The sequence below is a fragment of the Rhamphochromis longiceps genome, linkage group LG7, assembly GCF_057381845.1.
Source record: "Rhamphochromis longiceps isolate RC_006_pf linkage group LG7, R_longiceps_female_GT1.1, whole genome shotgun sequence".
Taxonomy (NCBI): Eukaryota; Metazoa; Chordata; class Actinopteri; order Cichliformes; family Cichlidae; genus Rhamphochromis; species Rhamphochromis longiceps.
Genome location: NC_140563.1, coordinates 16,556,778 through 16,580,083, shown reverse-complemented (window position 1 = coordinate 16,580,083; position 23,306 = coordinate 16,556,778). Strand labels below are relative to the sequence as shown.

At 41.1% G+C, this 23,306-nt stretch overlaps 1 protein-coding gene across 2 annotated transcripts in view; it reads right to left on the bottom strand.

The window, feature by feature from the left end:
- LOC146665088 (cGMP-inhibited 3',5'-cyclic phosphodiesterase 3A-like) overlaps positions 1–23,306 on the bottom strand; it is a 90,227-nt gene that overhangs the window by 15,733 nt on the left and 51,188 nt on the right. Inside the window, exons 3-8 of one of the 2 annotated variants that reach the window (XM_085412540.1) lie at positions 13,633–13,893; positions 11,606–11,763; positions 2,489–2,562; positions 783–928; positions 521–658; positions 208–319 (exon numbers count right to left, since the gene is read on the bottom strand). In XM_085412540.1, the coding sequence (XP_085268666.1) occupies positions 208–319; positions 521–658; positions 783–928; positions 2,489–2,562; positions 11,606–11,763; positions 13,633–13,893 (889 nt within the window). Of the gene's footprint in view, positions 1–207; positions 320–520; positions 659–782; positions 932–2,488; positions 2,563–11,605; positions 11,764–13,632; positions 13,894–23,306 lie in introns of both variants that reach the window. The other variant, XM_085412539.1, reaches the window with a different exon arrangement.

Below are 23,306 nucleotides of genomic sequence, written 5' to 3'. Positions count from 1 at the left end.
GATAACAAGTCTGCTCAGTGTGTGTGATCGTCTCCACCAGGGTGCAGTGTTGGGCTGCTAATGTCTGTTCAATTAAACTTCAAGGCAGTGCAGAGTACTAATGCTGCATAGATTGCTCAACATTTCCATCTAGTGGCTGCTTTCATCCTTGCAACGAGTAATCTGAAGCAAAGTGAAAAACAAAAGCAGGAAGATGCTCGAGCTTACATGGTATGTCTCTGTAACCATTCTCAAGGGCATGGAAGTAGTTCATGAATTCTTTTACGGGGATCTTAAAAGTCTGAAACAGGCCAGTGTCCTCAAAGAGCCTATATGATACCTGAAAGATAAAATATATATATATATATCAGACCCCATGGACATCACCAGATCCAGATATATTAAATATAACAAAAGTGTTCAATAAATGTGTAAAACTGAAAAATGTAATGAAAAAAATTAAAAGACAGTGTTATAAATAGTAAAGTATGCTACTGTTTTGTAATATAAAATAATTTGTCACTTTGACACTCTGGCGGACCTGACTGAGGATTCGTCCACATTTCCCATTGGTCTTCTCTATCAAGGTGAAGATGGGGAAGTTCCAATTGTTCAGCTGACTCATCAGAGGTTCCAGGCCCTCCATTATTAAAGGCTCTGGTGCCAAGATTGGTTTGTCCTGCGTGAGTAACAAATGGTCAAAAGACGTGAAAACAATAAGGAAAACATTACATAAGGAGTACATGTTCCTGTTTTATTAGCAGTACTAATGTGACTGAGACAGCTGCTTTGGCCCGCCTTACCTCCGGAGGTATTAGTGCATGGAGGATGACATTCTGGGAGTTTTTTCCTTCTTCTGCATCGTCCTCTGTATGTGCTACATCACTGCTGTCACTGTGGTTGGCTTCGTGGGTGCTGTCATAGTCTGATGACACAACCACTTGGTCCTCTGCTGGTGTAAGAAAAACAAAGAGATGTCACACTGCGGCCTCGGGAGAAAATCCACTGTTAAGCTTCTTAAACTGATGCATATCACTAGGTTTCTTGGAGTATGTGGATTTACGTCTTCTCTATATCCACTTCCTTTAATCCTGGCTTGTTGTAATAGGTTATTTTCTGCAGGTCCCATAGAAAGTCACTGCTGCCTTCATTAACACTCAAAGATCCCCGATTGCTGCCTCTCACGTGACTGAAAGCAAGTTTTAATAGTGAGTCTGCTTGGAGGTGCTACTTTATAAAGCAGCACACTTAGTTCTTTCTACAGAAACTTATATGTGCTCATGTTGAGTGCTGCTCACAAACTTTAGGAGCAGTAGAATAAACAACATTGTAGTACATTTTTAACAAGAATGAACCAGCTCAGCAACAACAAAAGAGCCGAAAGACCACAGAAGACAAAAAATGCACGATGACAGAATTATTTCCATAGTTAGAAAAAACTATTTCACAGCATTTAACCGAGTTGAGAGCACTCTCAATGAGGTAGGCGTATCATCGTCTACAATCAAGGTCTACAACCAAGAGACGCCTTCATAAATACAGAGGGTTTACAACAAAGTAAAAACCACTGGTTATGCTCAAGAACAAGAATTTCAGATGAACCCAAGATTAATGATGGGAGGATAAAAATATGGTCGAGAGAAACAGCTCGTGATTTGAAGCAAACCGAGGTATTTGTCAAACATGGTGGAGGCAGTGTTATGGCTTGGGCATTTATAGCTGCCAGTGGAACCGGGTCACTCATCGTTGATGATGATGTGACTGCTGATACGAGCAGCAGGAGGAATTCTGATGTGTAGGGAGCTATATAGATTCAGCCAAACTGATTGGACAGCTCTTCACTGTGCAAAAGCAACCCATGAGTTTCTATAGGCAAAAAAAACCCCAAGTCAGTCATTGGCCAAGTCAGTCACCTGATCTCAGCCCAACGGAGCATGCTTTTCAGTTGTCAAATACAAAACTTGATGCAGGAAGATCCACAAATAAGAAGCACCAGGTGTTCTCAATGAGGGAAGCAAGAATTTGGCGATGACAATGTGTTTTAGACTTTATGCATCCATTAATGTATAAAATTATGTTAATTTGTCGAGTTAATTTTGAGCTTCTTAAAATGCAGACTGTGTGTGAAAATAGCTGTAATTATTAAACAGTTGATGAAAAGTGGTTGTTAAACCCCTTGAATTAATGCTGAAGTTTGCACTTCTATCACATTGTGACTGTTTGAATTCAAAACCACTGTGATGGTGTAGAGAGGCAACTAACTGTATGAGATACTGCAGAGGTAGTGTTCCTTTATCATCAACACAAACTCATTACTCGAGTCATTTGTTTGGGGTTTTCTGTGCGTGTTTACTATATATATCAATCTCCCATATCAGCTGAGTGCAATGGAAACAAACAGTCTCAAAGAGAGAGAAACAAAAGCGATTCAGTGTTTATGCCAGCAAACGTAACACAAACACTCTTCCCATGCTGCTTTGCGGGAATGCTAGAAAGACTGGGGGCATACCTGAACGTGGTATCCTGTCTCCCTTGTCTAAAGAGCCCTCACCGTGGTTCAGTCTGATGTATGGTCTCCCACAACTGTAGAAAAGAGGGGATTCACTGTTAGTTAAATAAAAGAGTTTCTATTTATCTCAGATGTGCATTCCTAACTACTGCGTGTGGATATACTTGAGTTACAATCACACTCTAGTGACCTGTATCTTTTTGAGCAGATGACGATAACATGAAATTTTTATTCCTTTGATTTAATTATTTGATTATTATCAGAATGCAAATAATTCCACACCATTCACAGCAGTTCAAAGTTAACAGGCAAAACACATGGAAGATAAATACAGAATATATGTATTAGTCTATCTGCGGCTCTGCTAAAGAAGTGTGAATATCGCCGTTCGCCACATCTGTCTTCGATGTGTAAACAGTCAGAAGAAGTTGTCAAGTAGGGAAAAAAAAGAACTTAATGGGGTTCCTACTGTGCAGCCCCCACACGAAAACAGCCGTTGCACACTTGCTTCAAGAAAATACGTAGTAATGAATCTAATGGATGCGCACATTAACACAATGCAACTGGAATAAACAACAAAGCAAACTCCAAACGCTGGCATTGTTATGAATGATTCATTAGAAACTGAGCCCACCCTCTTTGAGATTTATGACAGACCAGTGTCGGCCTCAACAACAACTCACTTTCTCAGTCTCAGATGAAAACATTCCCATCTGATGACTGGCTTTATAAATCAAACAGCAAATGTTATCTTCTGTGGAAAGAACTGGCCTTTACTGGTCAGTTAGCTGTGTGACACCACGGGGAGCCTCCCAGACTTTTCCCAACAGATTTTCCGTGTTTCTCCACTGAGGCCACTGTCAGGCTGTAGGTGGTTCCAATTAAAATACCTCTCCCTAAATGTTGTAAAACCTGCCTACTCAGAGCAGGAAATGCCTGCCGTTAGAGCATGGTGTCACAGGGAGCACAAAGGCCTGTAGTGTGTCTATCTCCTCCTGATAAAGTGTTTCTGGAACACTTTTGAGCTGTACCCACCCAGCATAATGCTCCTAAGGCCCCAACAAAGGGAGTTCTGTTGTGTTTGTACGGCCAGGTTGGACCACTGTGTCTAATGCCTAGCAGGTGTGGAATATAAAATAGTTTGATAGTTTGGCGGTTGAACAGTTAGTACATTATTGTCAGGGGGGTCTGGGCAGGCAGCAGCACTTGGCTTAAAAGGTTTACTTTTAATGAAAGTTGAAGAACTGGCAGACACTTTTCCTATTCTGCTAATGCAGCAGAATAACCTCGGCTACTGACATTGAGCCTTGAGCACAAAATGTAAATAAGGAGGCCGGTCATTTTCAGTCGAGGAATCTGCCAATCATATATCAAGTGGCTCTGCTTTTATCTCTCGCTCTCTCACTCACGCAGAAACTATGTACACATGATACACACTCCACTTTCATTTTGCTATCATGTTCTATGCTAGAAATAACATTTATATACCAGTAGTAAGAATTTACTTTGCCTTTTGGGAGAACGCAACTGTCAGCTGTAAACACATTTGCTGTGTGGAGTCAACAGACACCATCCTATAGTGTGGTTTTATTGAGGAATTCAAAGTGGAATTTAGTTACATTTAGCCAAAGGTTTTAAGGTTGCGGTTTCTCTAATACAACAATGTCGCTATCTGCAATTCTGTAACCTTAACCACGTAAAGATTGAAAAATATTTCTGTGTAGAGCGATGAGTCTTACAGAAAAATAAACGCACCGAGGGCTTCAAATCAATTTCAATATGTGGTAGTGTGTAAATGATTATTCTACACAAGCTCATTGTTGGTAAGAACAAAAAAGAAATACAGTTTTTCCAAAATATCTCCCCTGTTTTCAAAAAACAGGAAATTTAACATGCATCATACAGTGAATTTTAGATTTAAAAAATGACACGCGCTATATTTCAATCAACTAACCACACAACTTCTTTTGGTTCTTCTTAGTACAACTGCTCGTGTCCTTTTTTCATTATGTCATTGTGCTCTAAAATCAGTTTTATGGATCAGGCGCAGTTTTGTCTCATCATCAAGGTCAAGGTTGGTTTCTTGCCTTATAACATACATAATTTTCAAAGTCATAAAAAAAAAAAATTGCTCTTCATCTCTAAACCAAAAGGCACTTGGCACTCACTCTGTAACTATGATGCTTAATCAAGCAAATGTAATTCAGTTTAAATTGCAGCCCTGCCTGCTTTTCCTCATTTTTGAGGACTTCTTCTTGTATGGCCTGAGCCGTGCCGTAAGCTCCGGCTGGCCTCAGCCTGCTAACCTTTCCGCTGCAGATTTTTTACTCAGCCACTTGCAGCAGGTTGACAGATTACCTTTGGTTCAGAGCCACGACGGACAGTGCCAAAGCCACGATAAACACCGCAGCTATTATTTCTGCTTCCAGTAATCTACCTACTCTCGAGCCAGATGACGTGAAGAAGATAACAACACAGTGGCTGGGGCTGAGGGAAATGGAAGGCATTCAATTGGGCCCTTTAAACAGGGTCTATCTGATAAAAAAAAAAAAAAGGTGATAATGTAGCTTTGAAGTTGGTGTTATTCCTTCTTAACAGTGTACGTCATTGAAGGCTGACATGATGGAAAAACGAGGGAGGGGGAAAAAAAGAAGCCTAATGTCCTAATTAAGATTGTGCAGATTTGATGATGGAGTAGAGAGAAGGCAATTGAAGCCATGTGTTCATTTTCGCCCAACCTCCCTTCCATGTGTTCGCTCTCTCTCGCCTTCCCTCTTTCCCAACACTCTGTGTGAGGATGTATCAGGAATGATTAGTGGTGGTGTGTCAGTGATGTGAAAGGAAATTCATAGGCTTCTGGTCTTGGCCAGACACTCTAACAAATACAGTTTAGAGTACATAAATTACCAAAAACACTCCTTATTACTCCCTAACATGTGTGATTTAGGTGTCAAAGCCTACTTGAGAAATGACGTGTTGGCAGGTTGCTGCTTGCTAAGAGACCATCAAAGGTCGGATCCCAAACACAGCAAGTTGTTTTCAGTCAGCATGGGCTCTGGTTAAGTGTCTTTCAGCTAAACACCGAAGCCTTACCAGCCCTGTTTGATTATTTCAGGCATCTGGATAAGAGCTAGATGCCTACAATGCATTTAACTGAAGTGCTGCTCAGAAAAGAGCCCTCTCCACTGCTGTGAACGAAACCTGGAAAATCTCTGTGTTTTCCAATTGTTTCCGGACCGTGTAAGCCAGAAGAAGCAGCTGTATCTAAGAGTGCGAGTGTGTGAGTTAATTGTGGTGTTCTCGTGACTGGGGAGAGAACCAGGTGTTTGTTTACACTCAGTAAGTGGCCTTAGCTGGGGCATGCTGCTGGGCTGCGCTAAGATATAAGACCAGGCAACGGGGCTTTGTGTACAGAAGCTTTGTGTTCAAGTATCACACTGTCACTGTGCAAACAGGACCAAACACGACGCTGGCAGGCGCAGGCTACGCAGGTCTTTGGAGGGCTGAAGGCACAAAAGAAAGCAGTGCAAAGAGTTTAATGCAGTAAAAAAAGAACTTAAGGCTTTCTAATATAGATTGATTATTACAATAAGCCTCCACTCAGACTTTTGTTAGAGCTTTTAAAAAGAGGCACAAGGTTCATTTTTGTAGAAAAATATACACAATACAACATCTAACCCTAAATACTATGAGCATCACTCTGACACCATATCAGCCAGGACTCCTTTGCAAAGTCTTTCCATAAGAGTATGGAACTTGGACAACAACACAATTTTAACTGTTTTTGCCTCCTTCCACCATTGCAGTGGATTTTAAGGTGTGATTGAAGTGCAGAGTTTCAGCTTTAATTCAAGGAGTTTAACAAAAATTTACCTTTAAGGTATTACAGTAATTTTTAGACATAGTCCTGAATATAATTTCGGGAATACTTATGGGTCTTTGGCAAAGAATTTCTAATGGGATCTCTGTTGGAATTAATTAAGTAAGTAAGTAAAGAAAGCCAGTTTGGTCATGGAACATGAGTTTAACGACCACAAACTGAAATAAAAACTGTGGGTTTGTTTACCACGAGGTGAAGACACAGCATTGCCGACTAGACTTTTTCTCCAAGGTATAAAAAAATGTAAAAAACTACCTTGGAAACAGCACACATGTGGTTTTTATGGAAAACGCTTACTTTTACAGTACGACCATTATCATTAGATAGCTTCACTTAACAAATCTTAAAGCAAAAAACTTAACAATACACAACTAAAGTCTGGCTGGTATCACTTGCTAACGACAACATGGATGAAATCACTTGAGCCAGGGTACCTGCCCTCATTAGCCACGACTTGTACACCTGATTGAACATCGATGCCCTGTGATTGCTATTGTTTTATGCTACTCTAAAAAAAAATATATATATATATATATATATATATAAAAACACCCAGCACGCCCCTGCGGGCGGTTTATCCTTCAAGCTCGGGTCCTCTACCAGAGGCCTGGGAGCTTGAGGGTCCTGCGCAGTATCTTAGCTGTTCCCAGGACTGCGCTCTTCTGGACAGAGATCTCCGATGTTGTTCCCGGGATCTGCTGGAGCCACTCGCCTAGCTTGGGAGTCACCGCACCTAGTGCTCCGATTACCATGGGGACCACCATTACCTTCACCCTCCACATCCTCTCGAGCTCTTCTCTGAGCCCTTGGTATTTCTCCAGCTTCTCGTGTTCCTTCTTCCTGATATTGCTGTCATTCGGAACCGCTACATCGATCACTACGCCCGTCTTCTTCTGTTTGTCTACCACCACTATGTCCGGTTGGTTAGCCACCACCATTTTGTCCGTCTGTATCTGGAAGTCCCACAGGATCTTAGCTCGGTCATTCTCCACCACCCTTGGGGGCATCTCCCATTTTGACCTCGGGACTTCCAGGTTATACTCGGCACAGATGTTCCTGTACACTATGCCGGCCACTTGGTTATGGCGTTCCATGTATGCCTTGCCTGCTAGCATCTTGCACCCTGCTGTTATGTGCTGGATTGTCTCTGGGGCATCTTTACACAGCCTGCACCTGGGGTCTTGCCTGGTGTGATAGACCCCAGCCTCTATGGATCTTGTACTCAGAGCTTGTTCTTGTGCTGCCATGATTAGTGCCTCTGTGCTGTCTTTCAGTCCAGCTTTGTCCAGCCACTGGTAGGATTTCTGGATATCAGCCACCTCCTCTATCTGCCGGTGGTACATACCGTGCAGGGGCCTGTCCTTCCATGATGGTTCCTCGTTTCCCTCCTCTTTCTTGGGTTTCTGCTGCCTGAGGTATTCACTGAGCACTCGGTCAGTTGGGGCCATCTTCCCAATGTATTCTTGGATGTTCGTTGTCTCATCCTGGACTGTGGTGCTGACACTCACCAGTCCCCGGCCCCCTTCCTTCCGCTTAGCGTACAGCCTCAGGGTGCTGGACTTGGGGTGAAACCCTCCATGCATGGTAAGGAGCTTTCTTGTCTTTATGTCAGTGGCTTCTATCTCCTCCTTTGGCCAGCCTATTACCCCAGCAGGGTACCTGATCACGGGCAGGGCGTACGTGTTGATGGCCCGGATCTTGTTCTTACCATTCAGCTGACTCCTCAGGACTTGCCTGACCCTCTGCAGGTACTTGGTGGTTGCAGCTTTTCTAGCGGCCTCTTCATGGTTCCCATTTGCCTGCGGGATCCCCAGGTACTTGTAACTGTCCTCTATGTCTGCAATGTTGCCTTCTGGTAGTTCAATCCCCTCAGTTATGACTACCTTCCCTCTCTTTGATACCATCCGACTACACTTCTCCAGTCCGAACGACATTCCAATGTCATTGCTGTATAGCCTGGTAGTGTGGATCAGTGAATCGATGTCTCGTTCACTCTTGGCATACAGCTTGATGTCATCCATGTACAGGAGGTGGCTGACAACTGCTCCGTTCCGTAGTCGGTATCCGTAGCCAGTCTTGTTAATGATCTCACTGAGGGGGTTCAGGCCTATGCAGAACAGCAGTGGGGACAGAGCATCTCCTTGGTAGATCCCGCACTTGATGGTGACTTGTGCTATGGGCTTGGAGTTGGCCTCTAGTGTTGTACGCCACATCCCCATTGAGTTCCTGATGAAGGCTCTTAGGGTCCCATTGATCTTGTACAATTCTAGGCATTCCAGTATCCAGCTGTGGGGCATTGAGTCATAGGCCTTCTTGTAATCAATCCAGGCAGTGCACAGGTTGGTCAGTCTGGTCTTGCAGTCTCGGCTGATTGTTCTGTCTACCAGTAGCTGGTGTTTTGCGCCTCTGGTATTCTTGCCAATTCCTTTCTGTGTCCCGCTCATGTATTGACCCATGTGCCTGTTCATCTTAGCCGATATGATCCCTGACAGGAGCTTCCATGTAGTACTGAGGCAGGTTATTGGTCGGTAGTTGGAGGGTACCGGTCCCTTCTTGGGGTCCTTGGGGATCAGGACCGTCCGGCCTTCAGTTAGCCATTCCGGGTGTCTCTCGTTAACTAGCAGCTGGTTAGCAGCACAAATGAACCAGCTGCTAGTTATATATATATATATATATATATATATATATATATATATATATATATATATATATATATATATATATATATATATATATATGGGTGCAAGATGCTAGCAGGCAAGGCATACATGGAACGCCATAACCAAGTGGCCGGCATAGTGTACAGGAACATCTGTGCCGAGTATAACCTAGAAGTCCCGAGGTCAAAATGGGAGATGCCCCCAAGGGTGGTGGAGAATGACCGAGCTAAGATCCTGTGGGACTTCCAGATACAGACGGACAAAATGGTGGTGGCTAACCAACCGGACATAGTGGTGGTAGACAAACAGAAGAAGACGGCCGTAGTGATCGATGTAGCGGTTCCGAATGACAGCAATATCAGGAAGAAGGAACACGAGAAGCTGGAGAAATACCAAGGGCTCAGAGAAGAGCTCGAGAGGATGTGGAGGGTGAAGGTAACGGTGGTCCCCGTGGTAATCGGAGCACTAGGTGCGGTGACTCCCAAGCTAGGCGAGTGGCTCCAGCAGATCCCGGGAATAACATCGGAGATCTCTGTCCAGAAGAGCGCAGTCCTGGGAACAGCTAAGATACTGCGCAGGACCCTCAAGCTCCCAGGCCTCTGGTAGAGGACCCGAGCTTGAAGGATAAACCGCCCGCAGGGGCGTGCTGGGTGTATATATATATATATATATATATATATATATATATAACTAGCAGCTGGTTATATATATATATATATATATATATATATATATATATATATATATATATATATATATATATATATATATATATATATATATATATATATATATATATATATCTCAAAGACCATTGGAGCTCTTCTGAAAGCATATTTTTTTTAACCATCCACACAAAATGAGTTTCTAAATTCATCTGCGAGTGAAATAGGCCATGCAGTTGCAGAGTCATGCCTCATTTTACATCTGCAACATTTAGTCCAAACAATTGTTAAAATAGGTTTTGAGGGAGTTCGCAGAAGTAGCGAGGTCGCTTTTACCTGAAGCTTTGCTGACTGTAAGTATGTAAGTGAGCTGATTCAAATCTCTGCACTTGGAAGCTGTAATTTTGGAAAAAAAAATCTTCATGTATTAATTTGGGGTTTTGTTAGAATACGAGCCATAAATACATAGAGATACATTTACCGCTGCTCTTTATTTTTAACACGGGCTAATGAATGCTAATGAACAATGCAAAGGTTATCCTGAGCTGAAGTTGTATTCTCTGAATCTATGCTGGCAGTTTTCAGTGAATCTTAGAATCATCAGACGTAGCTGTCGTAAATTCTCCCACTTATTAATATTTCAGATATTAGATCAGACAAATGTTCTTATGCAGCATTTGAGAATTGCATATACACAAACCCTACTTTCCCCGTTGGTTGGTACACTACAGGAAACTGAGACACTGCTTTGAAATCCAGGGACACCCGGAAGCTTTGGTACTTGCAGACAAACGCCACAAACTGGATGGGAAGAGACTGAATAAGGTGGATGAAACACTAATAGACTCTTTCTTGTTGAGGCATATTTAATATTTTAAAATCAGAGCGTATGTGCTGTCTAGTGCTGCTTTTGTGTCACAGAAATACTGTATGCATGAAAACTCATGCGAGCATGCACAGCTGAAAAATTTCAAGCTGAAACTCCTTTGAAATTCATGAAAAAAGCATAATTTCCCCTGTGCTGCTCTAAGATAATCCAAACATAATGTTACAGTAATCACAAAGTAATTGTAAGGAATGCTATCTCTGCACTGATCACAGTAAATTGTGCTTAAACAATTCACTTAGTAACCACAACAGCTTTAATACATGTGGATCCTGTGTTTATTCAAGATTTCATGCAACAATGTGATTTAGTGGGGGAAAAAAACCAAGAGGAAAAAAACAGAAAAACCTAGCACTTCCCATCAGATTCACTGCATCTGCTTTAGTACTGTATGCAAACAAATGCTTATCAGGACTTATGTAACCTCTAACTTTCTCCATCCTGCATCATATTTCTCCTAAAAAGTACAAAAAGCTTGAAAACACCTCCATAAAACCACACACTGTCTATTCTATGAAAGGCTCACAGATCGACTTTGGAGCCATGATACTTCTGTGTAGCGTGAGCCTTGTGCTATCTTCAGCACTAATGTGCTCAGGGTTGATGTGCGTCTTAGTTATTCAGGTTAATGCGTTCGCCTGTGGGGCATATTTCCATTCTGGCTCCCACTGCACACACATCCTTTTCTGAACTGTGCCACTGCTTTTCACTGACACTGATGGCTTTAGTATGACTACAGCCATAATGCTGAAAAACCCAATATCCTTCAGAGTGATTCGCATTGTAGGAGCCCTCCTTAGTGTGTTTGTGCCTCAGTCATGTATATCTATAGTACAATAGGACTTATTCTATTCCTATTCCTTTATTTAAAAATCTAACAAAATTCCCAACAGGGATTTGAAAAAGCAAGCCATAAGGTGTAAGTGGAACTACATCTGCCAAATCTTGAACAAAGTAACCAAAGTGACTAAAACCTGGGGTCTAAAAATACAGGAGGTGCATGTGAAACAGCTGTGGCTCAGGTACCTGCACGTGAGTGCTTCATGATAGGGTTTGATGCTGGCGCTGCGGTCCCTTCGCACGGGTCCCGGCTCAATTGTGGGAAGTCCTGTGGCAGAGGTGGTGGTGGTCCACGTGGAAGAGATCCTCCTCAGAAGGCCGGGGTGGAGGCTCCGCCTCAGACGCTGCACAAAATGCACAGTACAGATACACAGTTAACCACCCCGGAAACCTATCTTATCACTTGTTGTTTAATAAAAATCGAAATCAGTGAGTGGCCGCAGGGTCAGAAAACATGACTATTTGCTTTTGTATTAAATAGATAAAAGCTTTAAAAATACTCCCACCTGTAAGATAAAGTTAATGCTTGTTTGCTTTGTCTCCAGGCAAATAAATCATCTGGATGAGATTGTTGTTTTTTCTGCACTTGGCCAATCTGAAACAAATGACGCTGGTGATAACCTGGAACATTTTTCACAATCTGCCTCGCTGGATCCAAGGAGAATAAACCCCGCATCGGACATTAGCAGGCAGCTGTGGCTCTATATAGCACTGTGCAGATGCCTTTCATCATATAGGCTTTAGCCTCTCTGCTTCTTATTCTCTCTGTAAGTCTCTTTTGTCTTGTTCTGTCAGTCACAGGCTTTCTATGTCTATTCTCTCTATTCTTCCTTCCCTGGGATTCCCAGTCTGTGCCCGTGCAATGCCTCCATCTGCTCTGTGCCATGCAGTCATTTGGCACAGCAGCTCTAAACATGGCAGACTCTCTTTCTCCGTCCTCTGCAGAGTGACCTACTAAAGATTGCCTTAGAATCCTGAATGAGCCCATTCACAACAAGGCTTCATATGCTGAGTGCTAGGACACACAAACTCATGTACAGCATTAGGAGCCATGTATCTCACTTACATTACCTTTAGAGCTTTGATGTAACCTTAGTTCCATTCACACAAATTTAAAAGAAAATCTTGTTTCTGCTATGAATACAACCATATTTACCATTTTTTCTATCATCAAAAATCTATGTTTTTCCAATGGTAAAATTGTGCAAGGCTGTAATTTTAAATTTCCATAAAGAAAGCCCTATCACGTTAAAACCAAAAACAGAAATACATGGCACAGAAACACACACAGCAGTGTCGACATTTCATCATTTGTATAACCGTTTAAGAGGGCAGAGTGAGTTTCAACATTTAACAAGTAGTTATTTGTTTTGTCATTCATGTTTTTTTTGTAGCCCTTTCAATGGAGTTGCCATTTTGCAATGGAGACAGAGAACATGCCTGTGTTGGACAGAAAATGAGCTTGGAAAACCTTCACTCTTGTTATTCTCCTCCTGGGCAGGCAGAACTGGGCACATTGTCCCTCGGGGGAGGAAAGTCTTAATGAGCACAGTTTCGCAGGCTACTCCACAGGTGCAGTTCATCTTGACTACTTTTCCACAGTTCAGATGATGTAAACGTGCACCTGTCAGACCAGCGACGTGACAACACTTTCCACAACGGCCAGAACAGGTATCGCATAGCTGGACGGTCATGGAGGAGGTCCAGGTTTGCTTACACGCTTGTCGGTCTTTGCAGCCTTTAGAGGAATACATTCACCTCCATGTCGCCTCTCCTCTTCTACTCCGCTCCTCACATTCGTGCGCACACACTCTGTATGGCTCTGCACATCTGTCATGTTGACACAGCTGCAGCTATGAAGGGAAGAACAGTGCTCCAAGCGCTCTATTTTTCTTCACTCAACTCTACAAAAATACTCCTTCATTTGATGCTAAAAGTTCTGAGAGCAGGAAGCACTCATTAGCTGAAACATGGGCTAAAAGATTAACATGTGTGGGGAGTGCTGTGTGGTATATAAATCATTTGGCCTTAATAAGGTGGACCACATTTCCATCCAAGGAATATTTCACTGTTTCCAAATAAAATTATTTTGTTTCAGCCTCTTGACTACTTCTGATTAACACGTTTGACTTTTCTTTTAAGGATGAAAAATATCCCTTCTTTCATCTTTGGTTCCAAGGGCTACATTTCTTTGTGTTAACTCATTTTGTTACCTTGTGGATGGACGTCTTCTCTCCTTTCTCAGGTACCTCCTCTGAGTCAGAGCAGGTGTAGACATCGCTGGGGTTATGCAGGGGGGCAGGGCGTGGCCGGTGCAGGGGCTGGAAAGTGAGCTGGGTGGTAAGCATGTTGCTGACGGCCCGCAGCGACGTGCAGGTGTTGGGTGGGAGAGAGGGGTCAGCCAGCAGGTCTGTAATTAGTCCATGGGCTTCTCCCATCACTGCTATGTCCACCATGACAGTTGTGCCTGATGACTGTAGGATGACAAGGAGACAACGAAGAGTTAATCATCATTGCAACAGTAGCTGATGTGAGCTGATGCTAATTAACGGCTGAGTCTGATAGCGGCCGTGTTCCGCTTCTCGATGGCAGGCATGAAGAGCGGGTGTGTAAACTATGTCAGCAGCTCCTTTCTGAGTATATAATGTGGTTAACTGTGACACCTGAATTTCTTTTGTTGTTTATGCTAAAGAACTGGTAGTCAAACTATGCTGAAGGTTAGATGGTGTTTTTACATTAAGACAATTTCTTTTTTAGTGACTACTTTTAGGATAAACTGGAACATTCTGTCATGGAATTCATGGACTGAGAAAAAACACTTCCAGAAATCATTGTCTGTGAACACAAGTCACAAAGATGAGACCATATGTGAACATGATTCAGAAACACTGTTTTTCTGGCCAAAACACACTTCAAAAGCCTTCATGTCTGGTGGCATGGGGGGTGTATTAGTGCCTATTCAGCTAGCTCATCTGGAAAGGGAGCAGTCTTTTTAAGGAAGGCCTTTCATATTTCAGCAAGACAATACTAAAGCACACATAAATCTTTCACCAAGTGAAGACATTTTATGAGATGAAAAATCTAACATTTTTTCTTAAAATGGTAAATTGTCTCAGTTTAAACATAAACATTACATATAAACATTTTCTATGTTCCATTGTGAATAAAATGTGAGTTTATAAGATTTGCAAATTACGGCATTTTACACAGTGCCCTAAAACTTTTTTCGGAGTTGGGGTTATAAAACCTTTAAAAACTATAAGACCTGTAAGTCCTAGAATCAAAGGGAATCCATTGACATGCCAAATAATCACTGGATGTTATTTGGCCTGCCAGTGTCAGTGGCTAATATTTATCTGGGTGGCTGTAGCTCAGGTGGCAGAGCCGGTCAGCCAATAATCAGAAGGTTGGTGGTTCGATCCCAGGCTGCCTCCTGGCTGCATGCCAAATATCCTTGGGCAAGATACTAACCCCATGTTGCCTACTGGTGGTGGTCAGATCGTTGTACAAGTTGTTATTCTAGCAATTTATGCTGTGGTATCTGTTGATTTTCAGTCTTGAATTCCAGTGCATCCTTAAGAATTTGAACTTTTAAATAAACAGTTTGGAATATATGAATGGCACGTCTTTATACAGCACTCTGCTAGTAGTCAAGTTACTTGAAAAAAGTAATCAGTAACCAATTACTGATTACTTCCCCAAAAAAGTAACCCCGTTACTTTACTGGTTACTTATTTTCAAAAGTAATTAATTACTTAGTTACTTAGTTACTTTTTAAAAACACGATTTACAACCTGAATAGGTGATAAAGCGATAGATCTTTCAGCCCAATTCTGCTTTTTCTGCATAATCCATCATACAAAATGTAATCAAATGGAAAAGTCCCTTTTTAAAACTTGTTTTATTAGTTTTAATCTTTTAACTTTATGCATCAAGCAAACATTTAATTATATGCAACATTCTCTGACTGGAAGATATTTGTTTAACATTTAAACCTATTTTCTGCACATTCCAGCACATATAATTATTTTTTTTTGCGTTTACACTCACTCTTTCAAATAGATGCAAGTAAAACACAGCAGAAAATAAATAAAGTCAAAGACTAGCGGTCCTGTTGCTCTATTTTCACCTGTAAAGCAGGAGTGGCGTAGGCGGAGGTTTACACTGGTGCAGGTGTGCTGCAGCGGTCAGTTGAAGAATCCGCGAGTTTCTCTGCGAGTTTCCCATTACGTCGTTGCGCACTCGGTGCTTGCTTGGAAGTTTAGGGGGTTTTTTTCACTGTAAAAAGAAGTTTTCTTCCCACGCACAACGCTAATGGACGCTAATGTTTTTGTCACTTTTTATGGAATCAAACTTAAAGTAAGGTCAGTACTTCCACGCTTTAAACGCTGCACGCTCATACTCTCTCCTGCACTCGATATGTGATCCATTGTTGATCTGCACACAGCTGTTGCCACGAATAGCGCACTCGCTTACGTCACTGTCATGAGACATTCTGCAAAAAAATCACGGTTTTAGTAACGCAGTAACGCAGCGTTCCTACGGGAAAGTAACGGTAATCTAATTACCGTTTTTGCAATAGTAATCCCTTACTTTACTCGTTACTTGAAAAAAGTAATCGGATTACAGCAACGAGTTACAAGTAACGCGTTACTGCCCATCTCTGGTCATTAGACAACATTAATCTTTGGCTCTCTTCCATTGTGTCTTTGTCCTGTCATCCTCTCCTCTGCAGATAGCCACCCTCCCTGAGCCTAGTTCTTCTGCAGGTTTCTTCCTGTTAAAAGGGAGTTTTTCCTTCCCACTGTCTCCAAGGCATTTGCTCATATGCGTCATGTAATTGTTGGGGTTTTCTCTGTTTTGTTGTAGGGTCTTTACATTACAATATAAAGCCCCTTGAGGCAACGGTTGATTTGGCGCTACATAAATAAAACCGAGTTGAATTGATTTGATATGAATTGAATTCATGTCATGATGTTACTGTATGGTATATGTAAATGCAGTGTTGGTGGCTTGTGTGTGTGTTTCAGAAGTGACTAAATAGAAATTTGGGATTAAGTATATATTCAGGATTATGCATTTTAATTCAATGCTGTCTTTCTACGGGGCATTAAAACATGACTGAAAAATTAAATGAGACAACAATCTATGAATAAAATCTTAAGCATTAAAAATATACAGATCTTGATTTTCCTGCTTTCCAGTGGTGTCTGTGCATATAATCATTAAAAAAAATTATTAAAAAGTTCAAAGTCATCAATTGCTTTGTTCAACTTTTACAGCATATCTTTTATGTAGAGTGACGCTGCGAAATCCCTTGAAATGTGCATTTAGTTCAGGAAAAAACAACAACATCAGAAAACAAATTATACAAATGCTAAGTAGCCAATCGCATAAATAAACAAGATCCAAACCCAACACATAAAGATATAAAAACAAGAAATAGTCCTTTTTGTGCCACTATTAAGTATAGAAATATATTCAGTAGTAGTGTTAGACTTTGCCAGGGTTTGTTTTATAGCTGTGGTGTTACACAGGCACACATACAAACACGCAAACTTACATCCACTCATAGATCAAAGTCTTTATTTTTGCCTTATATGGCTCTTTTTAAAACATGAGAAGGAGGAGTACAGCGATGTACTTCACAGTAGTAGACCTCGATATTCTAGCAGCCTGTTAACTATCCGCATAACAACATAAGTTTGAAACACGTTCAGCACAGATGTGGATTACTTGATCCTTGTTGAATGGACTCATTAGCAGTGTCTCAAATAGAATCTGACCTTTGGCCTCCTCACTCCTGACCTCTCAGATGGCCAACAGCCATCGTCTGTTTCTGACCGTCTGCTGCACAGCTTTCAAGGCATCGGCGCTGCGCGAGTCAGCCTTGTTTTCACAGGGTAAAGTGAAAAGTTCACAACCCACTCTTAATTGCTGTGCCTTGAGCAGTTGAACAACCACAGCTAAACACAGGTCAGTCCTGGCTGCCAGCTAATTTATCTAATAAGCCCACGAGTTCCCTTTTCCCCCCAAAGAATGTTATCAGATTTTTTTCTCCCCCCAGTGTCCCATTCACTTTGACACCAGCTGCCGGGCACCCAGATTTATTTTATTTACACTGGCTAAGTAGCAAGCGGTTGACGTTAACAACACGTGTGTATACCTTTCATTCGTCTCCTCTTGTGGGAACAGAGAAGGTCTCGCATTTTGTTTTCCTAGTATCCTATCAGATAAGTTGGTGTATTTATACACGTTTTCCTGTTGGTCTGCAAGAATACAAAAGGCATGTGTTCTCTGAGTTTAAGCAAAGTCCTCCACATAGGGTGACCCACGCATGATGACACGCAGACATCCTCTAAAAGGCGAATGGAACACTTCTGGACAGATCATCGTTTATCCCCGCTGCCCTCTGTTGTCCCGCTCACATTTCCTATACTCTTTTACTTTACACTGCGAGCATGAGATGTAAACACCTGTCTTTCAGCTCATTTATTGCCTGATTTAAGAGTTCGCTAAATAGGGGGTTAAACAAAAGTATGGTGGCTGAAAAACATCTGGCTGGACAAAAACAACAGTGATCCTTAGGGGGTCTCAGTGGCTCCAAACGCACATGCACGTACACACGCAAACTCATCTGCTACTTCTGCAAACTCTGTCTTTTGTTTTCACGCGACAGCCGCAACTCCGAAGCGAAGTGAAAACATAAAGAAGGCACTAAAGTCTGATAAGTGAATACAGAGAGGGCATCATTTTAAGCATGCAATGCAAGGACAGATGAACACTCGGTAAGGAATATGAACACTGCATGACTAAGTGGCCATAAGAGTAAGTAAGTAAGTAAGTAAGTAAAATTTTATTTATATAGCACATTTCTAGATAGAGATCACAAAGTGCTTTACAAGATATAACAGATTAAAAAGACAAAATACAAACAAAGTTAGCAAAAGGCAGTTTTAAAAAGATGTGTTTTTAGCTGTTTTTTAAAAGTAATCAATGAATCAGCGGATCGTAAGTCCTGAGGAAGGGAATTCCACAGTCTGGATGCTAATGATGAAAGCACCGGGTCTGAAACTGAACTTAGAGTAAGCAACTTAAAGCTAAGAGCAGGACATGAACATTCAAGCGTAGTGAAAGACTCCAGGTGCTGGGTTAGTGTTTGAGGTGGGAGTTTTTGGACACAGTGGAATTCGTAGTATTTCTATTACTCGAAAAGCTAGCGAAGCCTGTCTGCTATAACACTTAAGCCATTCCCTTGCTCTGTGAGACCTATATAAAATTTAGACATGAGGAGTTTAAACTTTGAGCTATTAAAAGCACATTGTAGGAAACATAAAGAATGTGAAATCCCAACTATCCCTGCCTTTCAGCTTTTACTTATGCCTCAAAAGATGCGTCTTGCCCAGAAAATACCTCCCGATGTTCCCAATGTTTCAACAGTCTGCAACATAACACTTGAGAATCATCAATGGATGTCCTGGAATAGATGACATTGTAAGTGAGTTATGTAATATCCAAAAATTATATAAGCACTTTGTGTAAAGGTTAGATGTTTGGTCTAATTCATAGGCCACTGCCATAGCTGCAACAGCAGGCTTCACTTGGAGACAGATGTGACCGCTACAAAATAGACCTTTCTTCACTTAGACACATGCGTGTTTGTAAACTAAATAATGATCAAATATATTCAAACAATGGGTTTTAACATTTAGGAATAGTACATCGTACATATGGTTATTCCTTTAAAAAAGAACTTATGCTATTCTCCTTCACAATTATTAAAAGTTTGAAATTTAGAAAAGTTTGCGCACTTGCTAAGAGATCAACAAGAAGGTACATGGTGTTATTAATTATTTAACAACACTGAGCCAAAAAGCAGAAGCACTGTGTGAAAAAATAAGTGCGCCCCATGATTCAGTAGTTTGTCTAACCGCTTTTACAAGCTGCAATAACTTAAAGTAATCATTTTCTATATGACTTTATCAGTCTCTCACGGTTGTGGAGGAATTTTGGCCCATTATTTTTCACAGTGTTGTTTCAGTTTAGTGAGGTTTACGGGTATTTGTTTACACATAGCTCTCTTAAGGTCAGCATTTCAATCAGGTTGAGGTCTGGACTTTGACTGGACCGTTGCAACACCTCGATTCTTCTCTTTTTCTGCCATTCTGTTGTAGATTTGCTGCTCTGCTTGGAATCATTGAGCATACATATCACAGCCTGGCTGCCTTAGTAATTTGAACACAAATCTTTTAATATGTCAAATAAAATCCTTACTAAGAATAATAACGATTTGTATTTACTAACATAGAGTTTCTCCAAGCGTTGCAGGGTCTGATCTTGGGATGGATTTGCTGGGACGTTCACGCCTTTGCTAGGATGTCCACTTATGGCATTGTGTTAACTAATTCAGTTGATTTTTGTTGAATAAATAATGAGACGGTGTAGTATGCTGTGTTTTGGAGTTGATTTGAGGCTGTATTTATCTCATTTTAAGACCCGCTAAAGACTTTCTTTTTTGCAGATTTTTTTTAATTATGTCCTGCTATGCAAAACCATAAAGAAGGTGTAATATTTTTTTAACCATGACTGTAAATGCAGCTTGCTAACGAAGTTTGCTGAAGTTAGCCAATTACTTTGCACTCCACTCTCGTCTAAATATGGCTACTCCCAGCTCTCAAAAGATCCTGTCAGCCATAATTATTTAAAAGTCCAAAAAACAGTGGGAGGCCTTGTGCTGGTTAAGCTCATCTTTTATTTACAGTCTATGTTAACTAAGTTAATTTTGCTGACTCGATAGTTGTTTAAAAATAAACAGAAAAGTTCAATTTAATCACAACAACAGTTGCCTCCAGGCTTGACAAACGTGGCTACACTCCTGCTTGTAGCTATAAAGCATGTTTTGCATTAACCTTTTACAAAAAGCTTGCTGATCTTAACCACCAATTTATCCTCCTAGTTTGATCACAAAATTACCAGAAATGTGTGCCCTATTAGTCACACACTCCGAACTGTTAGGGGGTTGACATGCTACATTAGGTAAACCTGACTACCATCATCAATAAACAGAATTTATGACTGCTCAAAAAGCTAAGTCATATACTAAACCATGCATGAACAGTCTGTTATGACATTGTACAATGAATAACAGCAGTGCACATGATCAATGGTCTTAATTGTTTATGTGAACACACTTTAGAACCGTACATCAATAGCCATGCCATAGATTAGCACCCGAGCAGCAGTTCATATAAACTAAACTGAGGGCCATTCAAAACAAACCAGCAATCATTCCTGAAGAGTGAGAGTCTGTTTTTTTTCCTCTGTACTAATATATGGCCTATACGCAATTGTGTAGGTAGGTTTAGCTGTAGAAATGTACCGCAAAATACAATGTGTTATTAGTGGATGCTTCTTAGTAGGGGTTAACCTGAAGATGACCTGACCTCACGATAAACAGTTAATTTAAAGGCCTATGACACTATGTTTAATTAATTTTAAATATATGCACAAACTGTACATTTTGGAGAATTAGCTGTTACAAACAACATTGCTGACCAGTGCAACCACCCAGAACAGTGGAAATATGATTACTGGTGTTCCTGCTGTGTCCCCATGTCTTTTGCCAAAAACTTTGAGGATGACAGATGAAATATACTCGGTGCAACAAACAAAATCCTAATCCTTCTGTCTAATGATGATTATTAATGGAATACACAGACAGGAAGGTCACATATTTGTAATTTTTGAGAGAGTCCACTTGATGCACCTTTAACCTCTCGGCTCACTCATCTAAACATACAGTCATCTGAGCCTCTAGTAAAGTAACAGTGATATGTGGGCCTCTGAAAATTGTGCAATGGTGAGAATATAATGTGTCCCAGAGGGAAGCTGAAGGTCCGGCAATAATGTAAGCAACTCTGCTTTTTCATAAGGTACATATACTGCAGAGCTTATTTTGCAATTAACCCCACGCAAAAAAAAAAATAAAGAAAAAAAAGAAAAATGGGAAGAGCAAGAATGTGCTGAGCAAGAAGCTGGGGAATATATCTGAAAATAATTTAGTGTGTTCCTTACTTTGACTTTATTTACCCAAAACTTTGACCACCTTTGAAATAATCATTACCATGCAGTTTTCAGTTTCAGCGGTAGCGCAGCTAACGTAATGGCCTTGATTGCATCTGTCGGGTTGGATTAGGCGAACAGAAGCTAGGGAGACGACGATGTTCTCTAGAATAACAGAGGAGTGATACAGTATGAATCACAGCATAAGGGTAACACAAAACTCCACTGAGACGCTCCGAAATCCCAGCCAAAGCTCGTGAAGCAGCACTACCCTTCTCACTTTCAGACCAACGCTCGGCCCCACTGCGACCCAACTCTCCTCACAAACCTTCCGACTGACTGAGCCAGGTCCCGGCTCTGCAGCCAGGGTACAATTACACGCTATTATATATTTTATTAAAACGTGGCTCGTCTGGGAGGTTGTACGAGGTGTCAAAACAAAACAAAAAAGCATAACTGCCTCATTTATGATTTACTGGGAAAGGTCAAGCCCACTGACCCTTCACATTTCTCTTCCACATATTTCATTGTGTATAATTCCAGCAAAGGAGCCCACTAATATAGCTAATATGCAAAAAACAGAAGCTGTGAGACAGAGTGGTAGAGGCAGAAGCTAAAAAAAGGATATATAAGAATATATATATATATATATATATATATATATATATATATATATATATATATATGTGTGTGTGTGTGTGTGTGTGTGTGTGTGTGTGTGTGTGTGTGTGTGTGTGTGTGTGTGTGTAAAACCAGAGGTTAATGTATTCATCATGAGCACATCAGTGCACACACTCATGTGTTTAGAGAATATGAGCAGATATACTAAAATTAAAAGTAATTTGAAAAAACTAAGTCTTAAAAGTGGCAATTCATCTATATTATTCCATTTTTTATTTATTTTTTTCAGGCATTGGATAGTCAAAAGCACAAGTAGTTCAGTGTTTTCATTCTATATCACCCTTAAATTCACTCTTGCCACAGGACACCGCGTAATGAGAAAATAATCTACTAGATTCTTATTATGGGACCAACCAGAAAGACGTCAGAGAAATTTTCCAACTTCCAAACTTGCAGTTTCAAAAATGTTGATCAGTGTTTGAAGCGCTCACAGCGATTTCTGAAAAATCTTCTACATGACTGCGATGTCATGCTCATGCTGTAATTTAGAATAACATCCACAAAATCTGGGCCTACAAGTACTCTTTTCTCCGATAATCTCCTCGGGTAATATTCCAAAACCGATGTATCTCCAAGTTGAATACAAATATTTAAAAAGCTCTTTTCCATACATAACTTCACTGTCAATTCCTAAGCTAAAACATCCACCGCAAGCTTTGCACGGGGGAAAAGAAAAAAAAGAAGAAGAAGAAGAAGATGTGGTTTGGAAAATGAGCCTGCTAATGTGTGCATGTTGGCGAATGCGACGCAGTGGAGATCAATCAAGCGCTCCGGTTCTCTCTGTGTGATTTACACACGCTATGAGGTGCTATAGTGAAGTGCAACCGGCCTCTCTGACCGACAACGTGGTCCAAGACAGCGGAGCCAAGGGAAAATAGCCACAAGATGGAGAGAGATGCCAACATAAGCCCCGACTTCTTACATGTCTTGTCAGTCCTTGGACTATTACAGGATTCCACTGACGAATGCACTGCACTAGTCCAAATAAAAAAGACAGAACTGACCACTGAATCTAAATGGCAGCTAAGGGAATGCATCAATCAAAAAATATGTGCTCGCTGGCCTCGGACAATATTTTAAGAGGGTAGCATGCGATTGAAAATTTCTTCTCCGTGAGGGGAGCGGGATTTTACTGTAAGGCTGA